Source organism: Gekko japonicus, unplaced genomic scaffold, assembly GCF_001447785.1.
Source record: "Gekko japonicus isolate JY-2015 unplaced genomic scaffold, Gekko_japonicus_V1.1 scaffold57, whole genome shotgun sequence".
Classification (NCBI taxonomy): domain Eukaryota; kingdom Metazoa; phylum Chordata; class Lepidosauria; order Squamata; family Gekkonidae; genus Gekko; species Gekko japonicus.
In genome coordinates this window covers 510,447-526,068 of record NW_015160208.1, presented here as the reverse complement: position 1 = coordinate 526,068, position 15,622 = coordinate 510,447, and the positions used below count along the sequence as shown (strand labels likewise).

The 15,622-nt window shown below is 46.9% G+C and overlaps 1 protein-coding gene across 1 annotated transcript in view; it reads left to right on the top strand.

Annotated features, from left to right (window-relative positions):
- Positions 1–4,129: 4,129 nt before the first annotated feature.
- The window catches only part of FSCN2 (fascin actin-bundling protein 2, retinal), a 35,945-nt gene continuing 24,452 nt past the window's right edge, over positions 4,130–15,622 (top strand). Inside the window, exon 1 of the mRNA XM_015408821.1 lies at positions 4,130–4,949. Within this exon, the coding sequence (XP_015264307.1) occupies positions 4,130–4,949 (820 nt within the window). The remainder of the gene's footprint in view (positions 4,950–15,622) is intronic.

Genomic DNA, 15,622 nt, shown 5'->3' with positions numbered 1-15,622 from the left:
AAGCATTCTGGGACTATCACTCCATTCTGAGATCTGTCATTCCAGTCCCAGAACATCTCTGCTACTCCCAGGGGCCATCATTCCACTCTGGGGGCTGTCATTCCAATCCCAGAGCACTGAGCCTATTTCCAGGGGCGGTCATTCCACTCTGTGACCTGTCATTTCAGTCCCAGAGCACAGATTCCGTTGCTAGAGATTATCATTCCACTCTGGGGAGCTGTCATTCCAGTACCAGAATGCTTCTTCTACTTCCAGGGGCTGTCATTCCACTCTGGGGGCTGTCATTCTAGTCCCAGAGCACAGATTCTATTCCTAGGGACTTTCTTTCCACTGGTGTGTGTGTGTCATTCTAGTCCCAGAGCACAGATTCTCTTCCTAGGGACTATCATTCCACTGGGGGGTGTCATTCTAGTCCCAGAGCTCAGATTCTATTCCTAGGGACTTTCTTTCCACTCTGGGGGGCTGTCATTCCAGTCCCAGAGTAGGCTGTCTAGGCCCAAAGACCTTAATGGAAAACCCATTCCACATTTTCTTTGCAACTTTTTTTGTGCTGCAATGTATTTCAGTGGAGCCCATACAAGTCAATTGGTATTCCTGGCTCCCATTATCTCCAATGGGCCTTCAAGCCTCTTCCATTGTTTCCAATGGGAAATCCTGTCATTCCTTTTAGTACATCCCAGTTGGTTGCCAATTTGAAAATGGTACCACACCATTTTAAGTAACAGCAAAATGAAGAGGGTTAACATATACAAAGTGCACAGTCCTTGCCAATGTTCTGTCTGGGCTGCATACAAGGCAAAAGAAAATTTTAAAAGGCCTCTGATCTACATGCTCCTCCCCAATCTTGTTCATACAGATATGCTTACAATTTAAAAATGAAATGGAATTTGAAAGAAGAGCCTAGGAGTAGCTGAAGCAGTCCCCCCCTTCACTATCATGAAAAAAACCTGTTCTCAATCAAGGACATATAGACCCAAGTAAATTAAAATAGAGACACACTTTTTCTCCAAAGTAAATTAGAGTCAAGCAAGCATGTTGAGCCCAACAGAGGCTTTGCAGTCTGACTGCTGCTCCATTGAAAGTGGGTGGAGCCAGCCAGGGTTAAGGACTACACTTTATTTTCCAACAGACACCAAACATAGTTAAGGATTGATGTGCTCTGGATATCAAAAACCTTAGTTATTAATCTAGAGAGTGCAAAGATACAACTGAAAACTCTTGCAGATCTTACTGTTTACAGTAGGGGTGTCAAACATGTGGCCCGGGGGCCAGATCAGGCCCCCGGAGGGCTTCTATCAGGCCCGCGGTGGAACTGGCTGTCTTCTGCTGCTTCTTCCAGTTCTGCTGCTGCTGCAACATCATAGGTTTGCAGCTTACAGATACACACCTGAACAGCATACTCAAGTTTGCAACAGCACAGACATTTTGATGCAATAATTCAGAGCAAGAGGTGTCAGTTATCAGACACTGTTAAATAAGCAAAATATTGCAAGAGTGCTAATGTTTTAAGCATGTTTTTATTTTAAGTAAAAAAAACCTTTGTGTTTGTGTCTTTTATAAAGTTTGTATCTCTGCTCCCTGGCATTACATTTTATGACCCATATGGCCTGGCCCAACAAGGTCTCATGTATGTCAGATCCGGCCCTCATAACAAATGAGTTCAACACCCCTGGTTTACAGTATCAAGTGCTCTTAAGCTTTCTATGCCAGCTGGATAGACAAAAATGGGCACCTTCCACAGACCGCAGATCAGAGGTCTGTCTTTCCTGATGGATCCAGCTGCAAGAGACTTTCTCTTCCTGTGGCAAGGTATGTTACCAAATCTTTTTCCCCGCTGAGGTACAGGCATAGAGCTGTCTTCCTAAAGACTAGCATTTGACACCTCCATGCTGGGAGAAGAAGAGAGGGAGAAGGGGGATGTTTAACAATCACATTGTCTATCCTGCTAGCTCAGCATTTGTAAGAAAGTAAGCTTGAAAGAAAAAAAGTGAGCCCAAAGGAAAGTTTTAAACTCAATATTGCCAGGCACTGGTTGGCAGGTGGAGGCTCAGTCCCACTTGCAAAAATTCGGGGAAGGCCCGAGCCCCTGAGCCCCCCCCCCATAGTTTATGCCTATGGGTGGGGCCTGGAGAATTACAGATGGTCTCCAGATGATACAGATTTCCCCTGGAGAAAATGGCTGCTTTGGAGGATAGACTCTTTGATGTTATATGCTGCTAAGCCCCCTCTCCCCCAGGTTCCACCTCTAAATCTCCAGGAATTTTCTAACCTAGAGTTGGCAACCATATTGGCCTCAGCCCAAACGACTTCATGCAGTTGGAATGGGATAAAATGGAAAGGAAAGAATCTTGTATGCTATGGGGGTATTTAAAATGTGACAAAATGCCCCAGTTTTGTCTCTAGTTGTTCAATGTTAAACTGATGTGAGTGAGAATCGTGTGTTAAATGTTTAAACTGATGTGAGTGAGAATCGTGTGTTAAATGTTTAAACTGATGTGAGTGAGAATCGTGTGTTAAATGTTTAAACTGATGTGAGTGAGAATCGTTTGTTAAATGTTGGGGAGAGAGAAAGGAGTTACTTTGCAATTGGTTCCTGAAAAGTACATTAGTTAGATATGGGTCCAACACATCAGGAAGTCTGAGAACCACTGGCCTACACTGTAAATTGCTTCCATACACACTGTGACTGCCCTTCATTTCTTGGTTACAAAGGAACAAATTGATGGTGCTTATAGGTTCGATTGACTCTGAATCTTGTTCCTGCTTGTTAGGTAACAATTTGGTCTTCACCACCCACTACCATATTTCCCCCAGCCCAACTTTTCTTGACTGTCAACTGTGGCTTCATCCACACAGAGCCCTTCTGCATGTCAGCCTTATTAAAAATTGAAATGGTGCCCAAAGTCAGATCTTGCACGTCAATTGCAAAGTCTTGGCAGGGGAGAGAAAGGAGGCCTTGCTTCTACCAATAATGGGATAAGAGAGCTAAATTATTCAATATGATCTGCCTATTGTTGTTCAGCCATTTTTGTTGTAGCAGATTCTAAGTTACTATGTTTAAATGAATCTCTATTTCTTCAATATTCCCTCAGCAGAGCAGACCTCGTGCCATTTTCCTGACTGACTGCCTTCCCTGGTTCGACTCTTGGCAGTGCTGTTCATTGACTGCAAGGGTTCATGCAGTTATCCTTTAACAGAACTGTGGATTTGGGGCTACAGGACAGATGGAGGCAAAGGGGCCAAAGAAGGATCAAAGGTTTACACTAATAGAAATGCCTGGCTAATTGTTAAGGAGATTAGAGGCTGGACTGGGAAAGCATGTAGCATGGAGGTGACCTACCGCACGGAATCAGAGAGCCCTGTAAATTTACCCAAGTGCAAAAAGGGGAATAACTCCACCACTAAGGGAATCAGCAGTGGGAGGTGGCAGATTGGGTTGACAGGCAAATTTTCCACCTTGGCAGTGGGGGGGACATGAAGGAGGAGGGGATCTATCAAGCATGAGAGGAAGGAGTTACTGAGACTGCAAAGGCATGAGAGACATAGATACAGTATAGAGCACCACAACCATAGAGAGGCAGGCTAACTATGAAGAATAGGCCTCTTCAAAAGACCATTGTGTGGCCTGTCAACCCCCTTCTCTTTATGGCTTATGCAGAAGCCCAACTATTGGTTACAGGAGGCTGGCAGCTCATTGAGAGCTTTGTAATCCTAGCTGTGCTAATTAAGCAGGCTGCGGCGCCTAAGCATGTGCATTTTCTGAGCTCCCCCCCCCCCCCCCCCCCCGCCCTCCATGTCAGAGAAGAGGAGGAGGAGAACTAGGAAGAGATCAGTGTGAGCTGTGGAGCAGGCAACAGTGCTGCCAGCAGGGGGGAAGAGACAGTCAAACAAGATTGGCTTTATGGGCTGCAGATTAAATGAAGGAAGAGCTGGCACTGAGGGACTGGGAACTGGGGCAGCTGCACGTCACGGTGGCTTTGATTGAGGTGTAAGGTTCATTTTGCATTAATCCAGTTCTCTCTGTTGGGAGGGTGTACATATGTACGCACGCATTTTTGTACCTTAGGAAGGACTGGGAAAACTGGACTTTCACCCTGGTCCTTAGGGATATTTCCTCTCCCAATAGAAGATGCCAACAAATGGGATCCACCAGGTCTTGAAGATCCAGTTTGGCTTAATCAACTGTGATAATCGATACCTAACAGCAGAGAGTTTTGGCTACAAGGTCAATGCCTCGGCGCCCAGCCTGAAAAGGAAGCAAATATGGACCCTGGAGCAGGATGGAGAGAGCTCTGTGGTCTTCTTGAAGAGCCACCTAGGTAGGTACTTATCTGCTGACAAAGATGGCAAGGTCTCATGTGAAGCTGAGAAGCCGGGAAGCGATGGACGTTTCATTAGTATCACTCAGTCGGACGGGCGCTGGGCACTTCAGTCAGAACCACACAAGCGCTTCTTCGGTGGCTCTGAAGATAATTTGTCCTGCTTTGCTCAAACCATCACTGAAACAGAGCTCTGGACGGTCCACTTGGCCATCCACCCTCAAGCTAATCTCTTGAGCGTTAGCAGGAGAAGATATGCCCATCTCAGTGCCCAAGAGGACGAGATCTCCACCGACAGTAACATTCCCTGGGGTGTGGACTCCCTCATCACGCTCACCTTCCAGAACAAGAAGTATTGTCTGCGAACGTGCGACAATCGCTACCTGCGCAATGATGGCACCCTGGTCAAGGAGCCTGACCTTCGTGCTGGCTATACACTGGAGTTCAAGGCAGGCAAGCTGGCCTTCAAGGATTGTGATGGGAAATACCTTGCCCCCATGGGTCCTACTGGCACTCTCAAATCTGGCAGGAGCTCCAAGCCAGGTAAAGATGAACTCTTTGATCTGGAAGAGAGTCACCCACAAGTAGTTTTCATGGCCTCCAACGGCAGATACGTCTCCATCCGGCAAGGTAAATCCATTACCTTTTTTGCTCTGTGGGACTGGGTATAGCTAGGGAATACACTCCTTTCCCCTCCTGTGTCAGTGATCAAAAAGCCAATTTCGTGTTGTTTGCCTGTCGTGTAAAACAGAAACTCCTGCCTAACTGTGGGTAACTGTATGCATATTAGTGGAGTTTAAATGGAGGGCAGGGCTCTGTCTTTTACCTCCCCCCCCCCATTTGCACAGATGGTGATCTGAAAGACCGAATGATAATCTTACAAGGAGACTGTGGCAGATGCTCATTCTCCTGATTCCAACAGCTGGACACTAATCTTCAGGCCAGCACATCCCTCTTCTTTGCACTTTTGTAGCCCTTCTGTTTCCAATTTTCCACATTCTGGAAACCCCTGCAGCATTTGCCTTTACCCAGCATTCTTTACCTATCTGGGTGCAGGGGTGGAAAACAGAGGAGCCTGTTGTGTGTGCAATGGGATGAGTAGTTCAGACTTGTTGCTGTCTGTACGGCTACATGCCCTCCTCGAGGGAGCCTCCCCAGGCCACACCTGACAGCCACTGTGGAGCCCCAGACCTCCACAGTAGCAGCAGGCAGATTCACGAGAAAGAAGCAGGATCAGTTGCAGATTCCCTCATACTTCAAGAATGGGGCACCGAGAAGGCTGTGAAACTCACAAGCCTGGTTTTCACTAAAGCTTGTTAAGGTGGTTCCTAGGGATATGCCATGGATCTGATGACTTTTTTGAACAAGAAAGACCTCTCACATTTTAATTAAGTGCTGTTTCTCGATACGTGCCACACCACACTAGAAAAGTGCTGCCTCCCCCCCCCCCAGCAAAAATAGGAGGCAATTCACAACGGCATGTTTCTGCACAGGCCCTACTGAAAAGGAATGGGTTTTTTTATGAGTGCTCTCAAGCAACTCCCATTAGTTTCAATGGCATCTGTCCAGAGGATGTGCTCATCATGTTTAAACCTTCTTCTGTGTCATTAGGCAATGGCACTTGGATCATATCATCCAAAAAATTTCTGCCTTCAGTATATGAAGAGCAGCTTGCTCGATTTGATAATCCTCTTCCAATCAGCCACGGTGCAGCAACATCTCTTCTATTTTTTTTCCAGGCTGTCTACTGCGCCCTCCAAAGATGGCCATTGGTATTACCCCTTATCACTCTTGGATACAGGGAACATTATTTCTTCTCCCTTTTACCTTCGTGCAAAGCAATGATGTGTGCCACCTTTATTCTCTACTACTAAGCTTGACCGGTTACTTTCCTGCACCCAACAATTTTGTCATTCTTGGTTGCTCTGTTTTTCCCCTGCAGATTCTTTGGGTAGCTGCAGCTCCATCAGGAACAATTGGTTTGAGCCCGTAGGCAACACTGTCAGTCATTTTTCCTGACTGGGGATCTGCTTGGATTCTGCCAGCAGGGGACATGATAAGTCCCTGTTTAAATATAACCTGCCCAACAGTATTGCAAGTGCAGTTCACATTCCTTGTTGAGGCTGCCAGCTCTGGCTGCCTGTTCCTATTACTATCCCAAGTCATTTCTGGGTCAGTCCTTAGTTAAGTAGCATGGGAGACTCCCCCCCCTCCTGAGTCCAGCAGAATGGCCTTATGGGTGAGAGAAGTCAAGTGGCTCTTCACTTTCAGACTTCCTCTGTGTTTCTAAGGAGCAGCCCTTATGGAGCACATTTCAATCAGTCCTGTCCAAAAAAAACCTACAGAGGAATGCAGCAAGGAAATGAGAATATATTCAAAGCTGCTGTTAAACGGGTGGCTTTGTTTTTGATACATTTTGAGCTTTGCGGCTCTTTTTTCAAGGACATTTCCCTTTTTTTCAACTCTGCAATCACACACACTAAATAATCCACTTTCGATCCACTTTCAATGCACTTTTGAATTGGATTTTGCCAGTTCACACAGTAAAAATCTAGTTGGAAAGTGCATTGAAAGTAGATTATTTAGTGTGTGTGATCGCAGCCAGGGAGTAAGTTCTTCTGTAAATGCTCCTGTTTTCTTGTCCTATGAAAGCAGTATTCTGACACAGAAATTTGGCATATGAAACTTTTCCCATCATTTTTGCCACAAGCCAAGCTGCTGTTATTAGGACCATAGGAGCAGGGCAGTAAAAAAGGCAAATTAATCCAGAGCAATAACTATCCTCTGCTTCTGCCCTAAGGTTGCAAATTGGGCTTACTGGCCATGATCCCAGTGCTTTCAGAGTCACCCAATGAAGAAAATGTTTCCTGGCACTGAGACAGAGGAAACTGCACCTGATGGCAGGTTGTTGGTAAAGGCTCAGGATTAAGAGTGGCAACCCTGCTTAAACTATTAATATAGTTCAGAATTACCACCCTATAAGAGAGTAGAAAATGTCAACCATTGTTTAATTTAACTCTTTGACTGGGGTGTTCAAAAGGGTGCCTGACCCTGAATTCCGGCCCTGATTTGCTTATTTGGTCTTCATGACTGTAATACAGTGTGAACACTTGTTTCGCAGTAATTAGTGTAATTATTTTCTTAGCCTGCCCAAAGAGCTGTCAGTTCTTAGGAGATAAGGGCCAATTTCCATTCACTTAAATGTATGCAAATATAAGTTGTCCATTGCCTAGAACTGAGAATAAATCTAAAAACCAAGTCTATTAGCAGAAATTGAAAAAAAAATAAAAGATTTACAGTGCAATCCTAAACAGAGTTACATCCTTCTAAGATAATGTACTTAGATCAATTTTGTTTATGATTGCACTGTAAAAGGGTCTTATTAGACAATACAGAGTACCTGTGTTATTCCAAACCAGAATAATAAAACTGATTTAATCCTGCTCAGGCAGAAGTGCCTCCTGCCTCCCCCTGAGAAAAAGGGATCATTTTAATGGTGCTGTTTTCAAATGCTCTATGAGATCAGGCTCTTGACTAATCTTGCTAATGTAACAAACACTCAGAATTCCGTACCAAAAGTAAAACTCCAGCTTTCAAATCAGAATATGGGCATTTAAAGGTTGGCCACTTTTGAATTGGGATCTGTAGCAATTAGCAGGTAATGATGTCCCTTCCAACTCTAACATTCTATGATTCTATGGGATTTGAGCAAAAAAGAGATGCCAAAGGAACCAAAGGCCTCACATTGTCTGCCTTAGTAAAGTTAAGGAAATGTTTTTGTTATTCTGGTGCCTCACTGTCTGGTATAGAGTGGGCTGGCTGTGGAGTGGACATTGTCCAGTCAGCACCATTACACTTGCATTCTGGCTCCCCAAAGGAGAGTGCCAAAAGGTCTGTTTTTCCAAAGTGAAGTTAACATCAATCCCATTGCTGGCTCACTAGGACTGGGATATGAGGTGCAGGAGGGGGCAGGAGTTAGCTCCTCTTGCCCACATGCTTCATTTTTTATTATAACCTAGGAATAAGGCTCGTTGTGGAAATAAATACAGCGAACTCTAGAAAGAGGCTGTGGGTGAGTGCTGCAGCCTTGAGCACTCAGTGTCAACTTGCTGTGGCAACCTCAGCAGGGTATAATGACACAGAGTCCACCATTTTCTCCAGGGGTTGTGATCTATGCCACATGAAGAGCACTTGTAATGAAGAGTGATCTCCAGCCCTCACCTGGAGATTGGTAGCAGTGGTTACCCAGGAGTCAGTGGCTGGTTTGGCAGGTGGAGTCTATGGCCTTGTACCTGTCTGAGGTCCCACCCCTCCTCAAACCCTACCATCTCCAGACTTGACCCCGGAAATATCCAGGAATTCCCCAACCTGGAGTTGGCAACCCTATCTCCTTCCCAGCCAACCATCAACCTACTGTTATCTGCTCCTCTGACTCTAGCATTCCATCTCCTCTCCCCTCCCTCCTGGAGAGCAGTTGTAATTTTGGCAGCTGATTCTGTGAGAATTTTGGCAGCTGATTCCATGCTGGCAGTGTGTGGGGGAGAAGAGTATACCCAGTACCAAGGCAATGCCACGCAAGTACCCTTGAAGGGTGGCTGATGGGCTAATGTAGTGCACTGGGCAGGCAATGGGAGTGCCAGAAATGACCAATACGTAACAACAGGGCTATTTTTGGGCAGGAACACACAGGAATAGAGTTCGGGCTGGCTCCTGAGTCGGCCACACCCAGCAGGAACTCATTAGCATAATAGGCCACACCCAACAGCAGAAACTCATTAGGATTGGCTACATTAGGGGTGTGTGGCCTAACATGCAAAGGAGTTCCTGCTACAAAAAAAGCCCTGGGTTTTGACAACAAACAAGGTAAACAGAATAACAAGCAAAAGGTGGGTGTGGCTGGATAACCACACTTCTGGTAACATGGGGGTGCGGCCTAATGTGCTAATGAGCTTTGTTGTCAGGAGTGTGGCCTAATATGCTAATGAGTTTCTGCTGTTGGGTGTGGCCTATTATGCTATTATGCTAATCTACAAAAAAAGCCCTGTGTAACAAAATTATATATATTAAGAAATATCACGATTCCTCCCTTTACTTTGCTTGCTGCATCAGTTTATCGCCAAGTTTCCCCCTTGGCGAAAATTTTGGCAGACAAGCCAGTCACACACACCCCCATGCACCTTTCCCCTTTCTCAGATCCCTGACCTGCTGTTCGGTTTGCTCACAGGTTTAGCATGCCCTGGTCCCGTATGTCTGTGCCCTGGGACTTTTACTACTCTGGCATCTGAAAGTTTCCAGCACCCTGAGGTGACTGCGCCTCTCTCCCTTGCAGCCTCCTTCCTATACGTTATAAGCAAATCTTGTGCTTCCCCCTCGCAACTACAGGCAGGCGGCTTGCACCAGAAAGACGGCCCTACCCTGGAGAATTGCCACTTTGAAAATGCATGCATCAGAATCTTGGGCACCAAAGTGATGCCTCCCAGAGGACCCACTTCAGCCAAGCTACAGGGAGCTACAGGGAGACAAGGCAGCAATTGTGAGGCCAGTTACGCCAGGCCGGAGGTGGCAACATGGCGAGAAGGTTTCGCCTGGTGTTGCTGCTGCCGCCACCATTTGATACCGCTCCGGCTAGCGAGAATCCAGGGGGGTACGCATTGCCTGAAGGGGTCCGGCAGCTGCCCAAAACACCGCCTGGGGCAAAAGGGGCTGCTGGGGACAGAGACTTTGAGTGGGGCCATGAGACAGAGCTTTGTGCAAGGCAAGGGGAAAGCATGCGGCGGCAGCAACTTGTGCCCCCAGGCCACCTGCTGCGCCCTAAGAAGTGGTGCTTACCAGGATGCCTGGGAGGCGATTCATGTTGCCTGGCTGCAGAGAAGTTTCGGTGGTCCCCCGCTCCTGTTCATTCCCACCCCCCCTGTGGAAGGGGCACCACGCAAAGCAGGTGTCCATCCAGGAAAGGGAAGCAGCAGCCCAGGCTGGGCGGGGGCAAGAGCTCTGTGTGACCGCTGCTGGGGGGGGTTGGCTGTGAGACTCCGCTCCAGCGGCAGGAGAGGGAGAGGCAAGCTGCTTGGGCGACGAAAGGGGCCTCGCGGCTTGGCTTGGCTTCCTCTTTCCCCTGCAAGCAGCCTGTTGAAGGCAGGGGGCTACCTTTACCCAGGACCGGCTGACAACAGGCGCTGTGGCATCGCCATGGTCAGCCTCAGCGGCGCTGCCATGGTCGGCATCGGCCTTCACAGCCTCCGGCCGCCAGAGCATCTGTCCAGTCCGTCGCCTCGCACTCCACTGAGGCCAAGAGGCTGGGTGGCACGTGTATGGGCGGGACTCAGGCAACACAGCCAGTAGAAAATGGGACAGCTACTGATTGGCAGTTCAGTCAACCAATTGATTTGGGAGCGCATCGAATCTTGCCACTCCAAAACAGAGATAACTGAACCTAACACACAATATAGTGGTTGCTTCAATGTGCATTCCTCATATGATAACACACGTGTATCTTTGTCTGTTAGTGCGTCTGTTGGCCTCCCCAGACAACCTGTATTTTACACAAGAAATGGTACCTGATTTATTGCATGAGATACAGATGTGTCGTCCCCCCCCCCATGGTAGCCTGAACTCTCCTTGGAAGCTAAAATGACCAAACTGAGGCTATTACATTATAAGGAGACTCACTGGAAAAGACAATACTGATAGGGAAAGTTGAGGGCAGCAGGAAAAGAGGAAGACCCAACATGAGATGGGTAGACTCAATAAAGGAAACCATGGCCCTCAATTTCCAAAAGCTGAGCAAGGCTGTTAATGATCGGCCATTTTGGAGGGGATTAATTCATGGGGGTCTCCATAATTTGGAAGTGACTTGGTGGCATTTAACATGCACACATGGTAGCACTTGTGGAGGTATTGCATTTTTCCAGCATCAAAATCCAGCCCCTGATCTCTGTGAAAATAGTGATCCTTCCCATAGCTGACGTATGCATTGCTGATCTTGAAATGTGTGTAGGAAGTAGGGTTATTAATGCCTATTAGCTGTGGTAGATAAATGGAACCTTCATGTTCGGAGGTGGTAATCCATCTCTAAATAGCAACTGGGAAAGGGCCAAACAGGGAAGGCTTTCATACTCACCTTGTAGGTTTCCCCGAAACATCTGGTACGCACACTGTGAGAGACAGTGGAGTGCAATGGTTAGGGTGCTGGGCTAGGACTGGGGAAATCCGTCTTCAAAGCTCCACTCAGCTATGAAGCTCTCCAGGTGACCTGACACACTCCCTCAGCCCAACCTACCTTCAGGGATGTTATGAGAGTGAATGGGAGTGGGGATTTTAAACCCCACTCTGAGCTCCTCAGAGGAGCTGTGGGATAACGATGTAAATAATAATTAGAGCCCGTCTAATAAGAACCTATTGGATATAGTCAGTGATAGCATGACTGATGAACAATGTAGCCCTTGCCATTTTGTGAGCTTTTGGAAAGTTGGTGGTTGTGCAGTGCCCTGGTGTGTTAGTTGTTTTTGTAATCCAGCATTCATTACCACTGTAATGTATTCAATAGCTGCCATTGCAATACATGAATCATCTAATTGACTTGCCATGTAAAGCTTCGTCCTGGGCTAGGATCCAAATCCATCCAATCACATTGCTAGCCCAGGAAGAACCAACCAATCACTGGTCAGCAAGCTCCCTGAGCGGGAACGTCTGTGATTGGTCCTTATGTATACGACCTTATTGGTTGATAATTGTATAGTAGGCGTGGCTACATTAGCCGGAGAGTTTAAAAAGGGAACAGCTTTAATGCAAAAGCTGTTCGGCTATCAGATGTTGATCGGTGTTGGAGTTGTGTTCGAGTTGTTGAATAAAGCTGAATCTTTGCTGAATCTCTCTCCGACTACTTTGTTAAGCGAGCGACTTAACAACCACCAATGCTTGCCATGCCAAGTTTCTTCCTTTGAAAATATTTTTTAAAAGAATCTTTCTGCAAAACCAGCAATGCTGCCACCGTCGCCCTTATCCCCAAAGAGAAAATGGCAACAAAATAGCTATCCTCACTTAATGGCTAGTCCCACCCTGACCTAGGCACTGTAATCCACACAATGGTCACCTCCAGGCAGAGGTCATTTCGTAGAAAAAGAGGTACAGGAGCTCATTAGCATAACTCATTAGCATAACTTATTTGCATACGCCACGCCCCCTGACATCACCGGAAGTGTGTCAGAAGGCAACACCCACTGGACTGTTTTGGATTGCTAGCTATTGGGGGGGGGGCGTGCAGATCTGTCCTCGCAGAGGAGGGAGAGCTTGTACCTGAATAAAACTTGGTCTTAAAGGTGCCACTGGACTGTTTTGGACCGGGGGGCCGGGGAGGGGCTCTGCAGCTTACCTGGCTGCTTCTTGCTCTGACTGAGGGCTGATGGGAGCAGGGGGTGGGGCTTGTTGCATGTGCCCGCCCCCTGGGCTCTTTACTGCCGGAGCTCCGCTCCCGTGCACTCCTGCAGGAAATGACCCCTGCCTCCAGGCTGAATTACTGTAACTCGCTGTACGCTGGCCTACCCTTGAGACTGACCCAGAAGCTCCAGCTGGCCCAGAATGTGGCGGCGCAAGTCCTGATGGGAACACCATGGACGGCACATATACAACCAGTGCCATGCCAGCTACACTGGTTTCCAGTGGAATACCAAGTCAAATTCAAGGTTTTAGTATTGACCTTCAAGGCCTTGAGCGGTCTGGGACCTGAGTATCTTTGGGACCACCTCATCTGGTATTTCCCCAGGAGAGCATTATGCTCCGTTGAGAACAGTCTACTGGTGATCCCTGGCCCCAAAGATATCCGGCTGTCCTCAACCAGAGTCAGGACTTTTTCGGCCCTGTCTCCAACCTGATGGAACTCTGCCAAATGCCACCAGAGCGGGATTTTATGAAATTCCACAGGGCCTGTAAGGCAGAGATGTTCCGCCAGGCGTTTGGTTTAGGACAGCAATGGTTCCATCATGGCTGGCACCCTTTTCTTCTTTTCCTCCATATTTGCCCTTCAGCCCCCTCCTCGCCCTGCCCATGAGATGGCAACACAGTCCAGAGTAGGTATAAAAAAAATATATTGACAACATCTGAGATTATGTAATTGATTTTTGCTCACAAGACTCCACAGCTCAGAGGGAGCATTGTAGATGACGTGAAAGACCTCCACCTGAGACCTTGGACAGCTGCTGCCAGTCTGAGTAGACAGTACTGACCTTGATGTACCAATATAGTCTGAGGCAGCTTCATGTGTTCATGTGTGCGGTCATGAACTATCTTATGGACAAACCAACTTAGATGCCAGAAGATCAGTGATTAGATCTCTCAGGCACTTTATCTGCTAAATAGCAACCATGGAAGGGTCCATTTGGATCAGGGCTGCAGGATGGGTAGGAAGGACAGGAGGGGAGTTCAACTCTTCCTCATCTGTCATTTTCTGAACCTGAAATGGCTCCTCTGTGCTGCTGTTTGCCCTGTTGTAGGAAACATGCTAAAAATCAGCAAATACCGTGCTACAGACAATTATAAAATATCTCAAATAATTTTTATATATTTTTGTTTTATATTTTTATAATTTATTCACCATATATTATTTATCATATAAGCCTTAATACATAGAAAGAATCATATATCAAAACATCTAAGTATTGTCTCTGAATATATCACAAAAGATATTTCACAACCTCTTTATTAATAGCAGTCCTCCTTAACTACACAAAAGTTTAAAGAGGAGGACTCCTTTAAGTCTATTTTGAATAAGTGCTCAGTCTTCCTCCAACAGAGGTCCAGATATCCTCCTGTTTCAGTGTCTTCCTCGGGGAGTTCAACTTTTCACTTTGGAGGAAGCTTTGAGCTCACTGAGAGACTTTTTGCAGTGTTCATTGAAATATTTCGATAGATATTTAGGTATTTGGCAACCTTGTGCTTAAAAATATCTGTTGAACTCCCTGAGGAGTTCATTTCCCCCAGAGTGGCAAATACAAATCAAGAGCTCAGGAAAAGGCCTGGGATAAAGTGAAACTCCTCTCTATAATGAAACCCCATGCTCAGAACCCCGCATCCAGCTGGTATTGAACAATTTTAAAATGTGCTCGCAACCCATTAATGGATCTTCCAGTGTCTCATTAGGTTTGATTTTTAAGAAGGCGCATAAATGTAAAACAAAGGAGGAGAGGGGGTGCCAGGTGGGTAGGCATTCCAGTGGTAGGGAGCTGCTAGGGAACAGACATGGGCAGGGAATAGTTCCTAGCTCTGGATCAGGGGTAGTTTAGCACTACAGGTAAAAAAACCCATGAGCTTCATAGGGTCTTCAAGTGCTTTGCAGGCCTGTCTCCCATGTATGGATATGAATCCTGTTGTATCTCCCTTATATATAAAAGCCAAATGGTGGTGGCACTTCTCTAGAACATTCCACACGCTCCGGAATTGGTTGGCGCCCTGGTGTGTCACTCAGAATCTGTCCCTATCCACTGGCTGCATTGCTTGAGTCTCGCCTCCAACATTCTAAATCATTTGCTGTTCCTCCCCCCCCCTGAGGGCTGGAGATCACTCAGAATTACAACTGCTTTCCAGATGGCAGAGATCAGTTCCCCTGGAGAAAATGGTGGGCTCTGTATCCTTATATGCTGCTGAGGTGGCCCCCGTATGACAGCCAATGTGACGTAGCAGTCAGGGCTTCAGAGCACGGGAGAGGCTGCAAGTGTGTGGGGTGGAAAGCTGAAGAGTGAGGAGGAAATAAAGGTAGGTTGATGACTGGCTGGGAAGGAGATTGGGTTGCCAACTCCAGGTGGGAAATTCCTGGAGATGTGAGGGATGGAGCCTGGAGAGGGTGGGGTTTCAGGAGGCGTGGGACCTCGGACAGGTACAAAGCCATAGACTCCACCCTCCAAACCAACCATTCCCTTCTGGGGAACTATTGTTGCCAATCTCCAGGTGAGGGCTGGAGATCACTCAAAATTACAACTGTTCTTTAGGTAGCAGAGATCAGTTCCTCTGGAGAAAATGGTTCCTCAGTGTCATTATACCCTGCTGAGGTCGCCACAGCAAATTGACACTGAGTGTCCAAGGGCGGGGCACCCGCCCAGAGCTTCTTTCTAGAGCTCATTGTATTTATTTCCACAACGGGCCTTTTCCCTAGTTTATAATAAATATCTTTGGCTTCAAGTATGGGACAGCAACATATTTGTGCATTTACACCCAGATCCAAATCTCATATAAAACAGTGGGGTGGGGTCCAATTTTCAAGGCAAAATGCTTAAATGCAAAAAGGGTGTGTGAGTAAGCAGTACTGAACTCCCCCC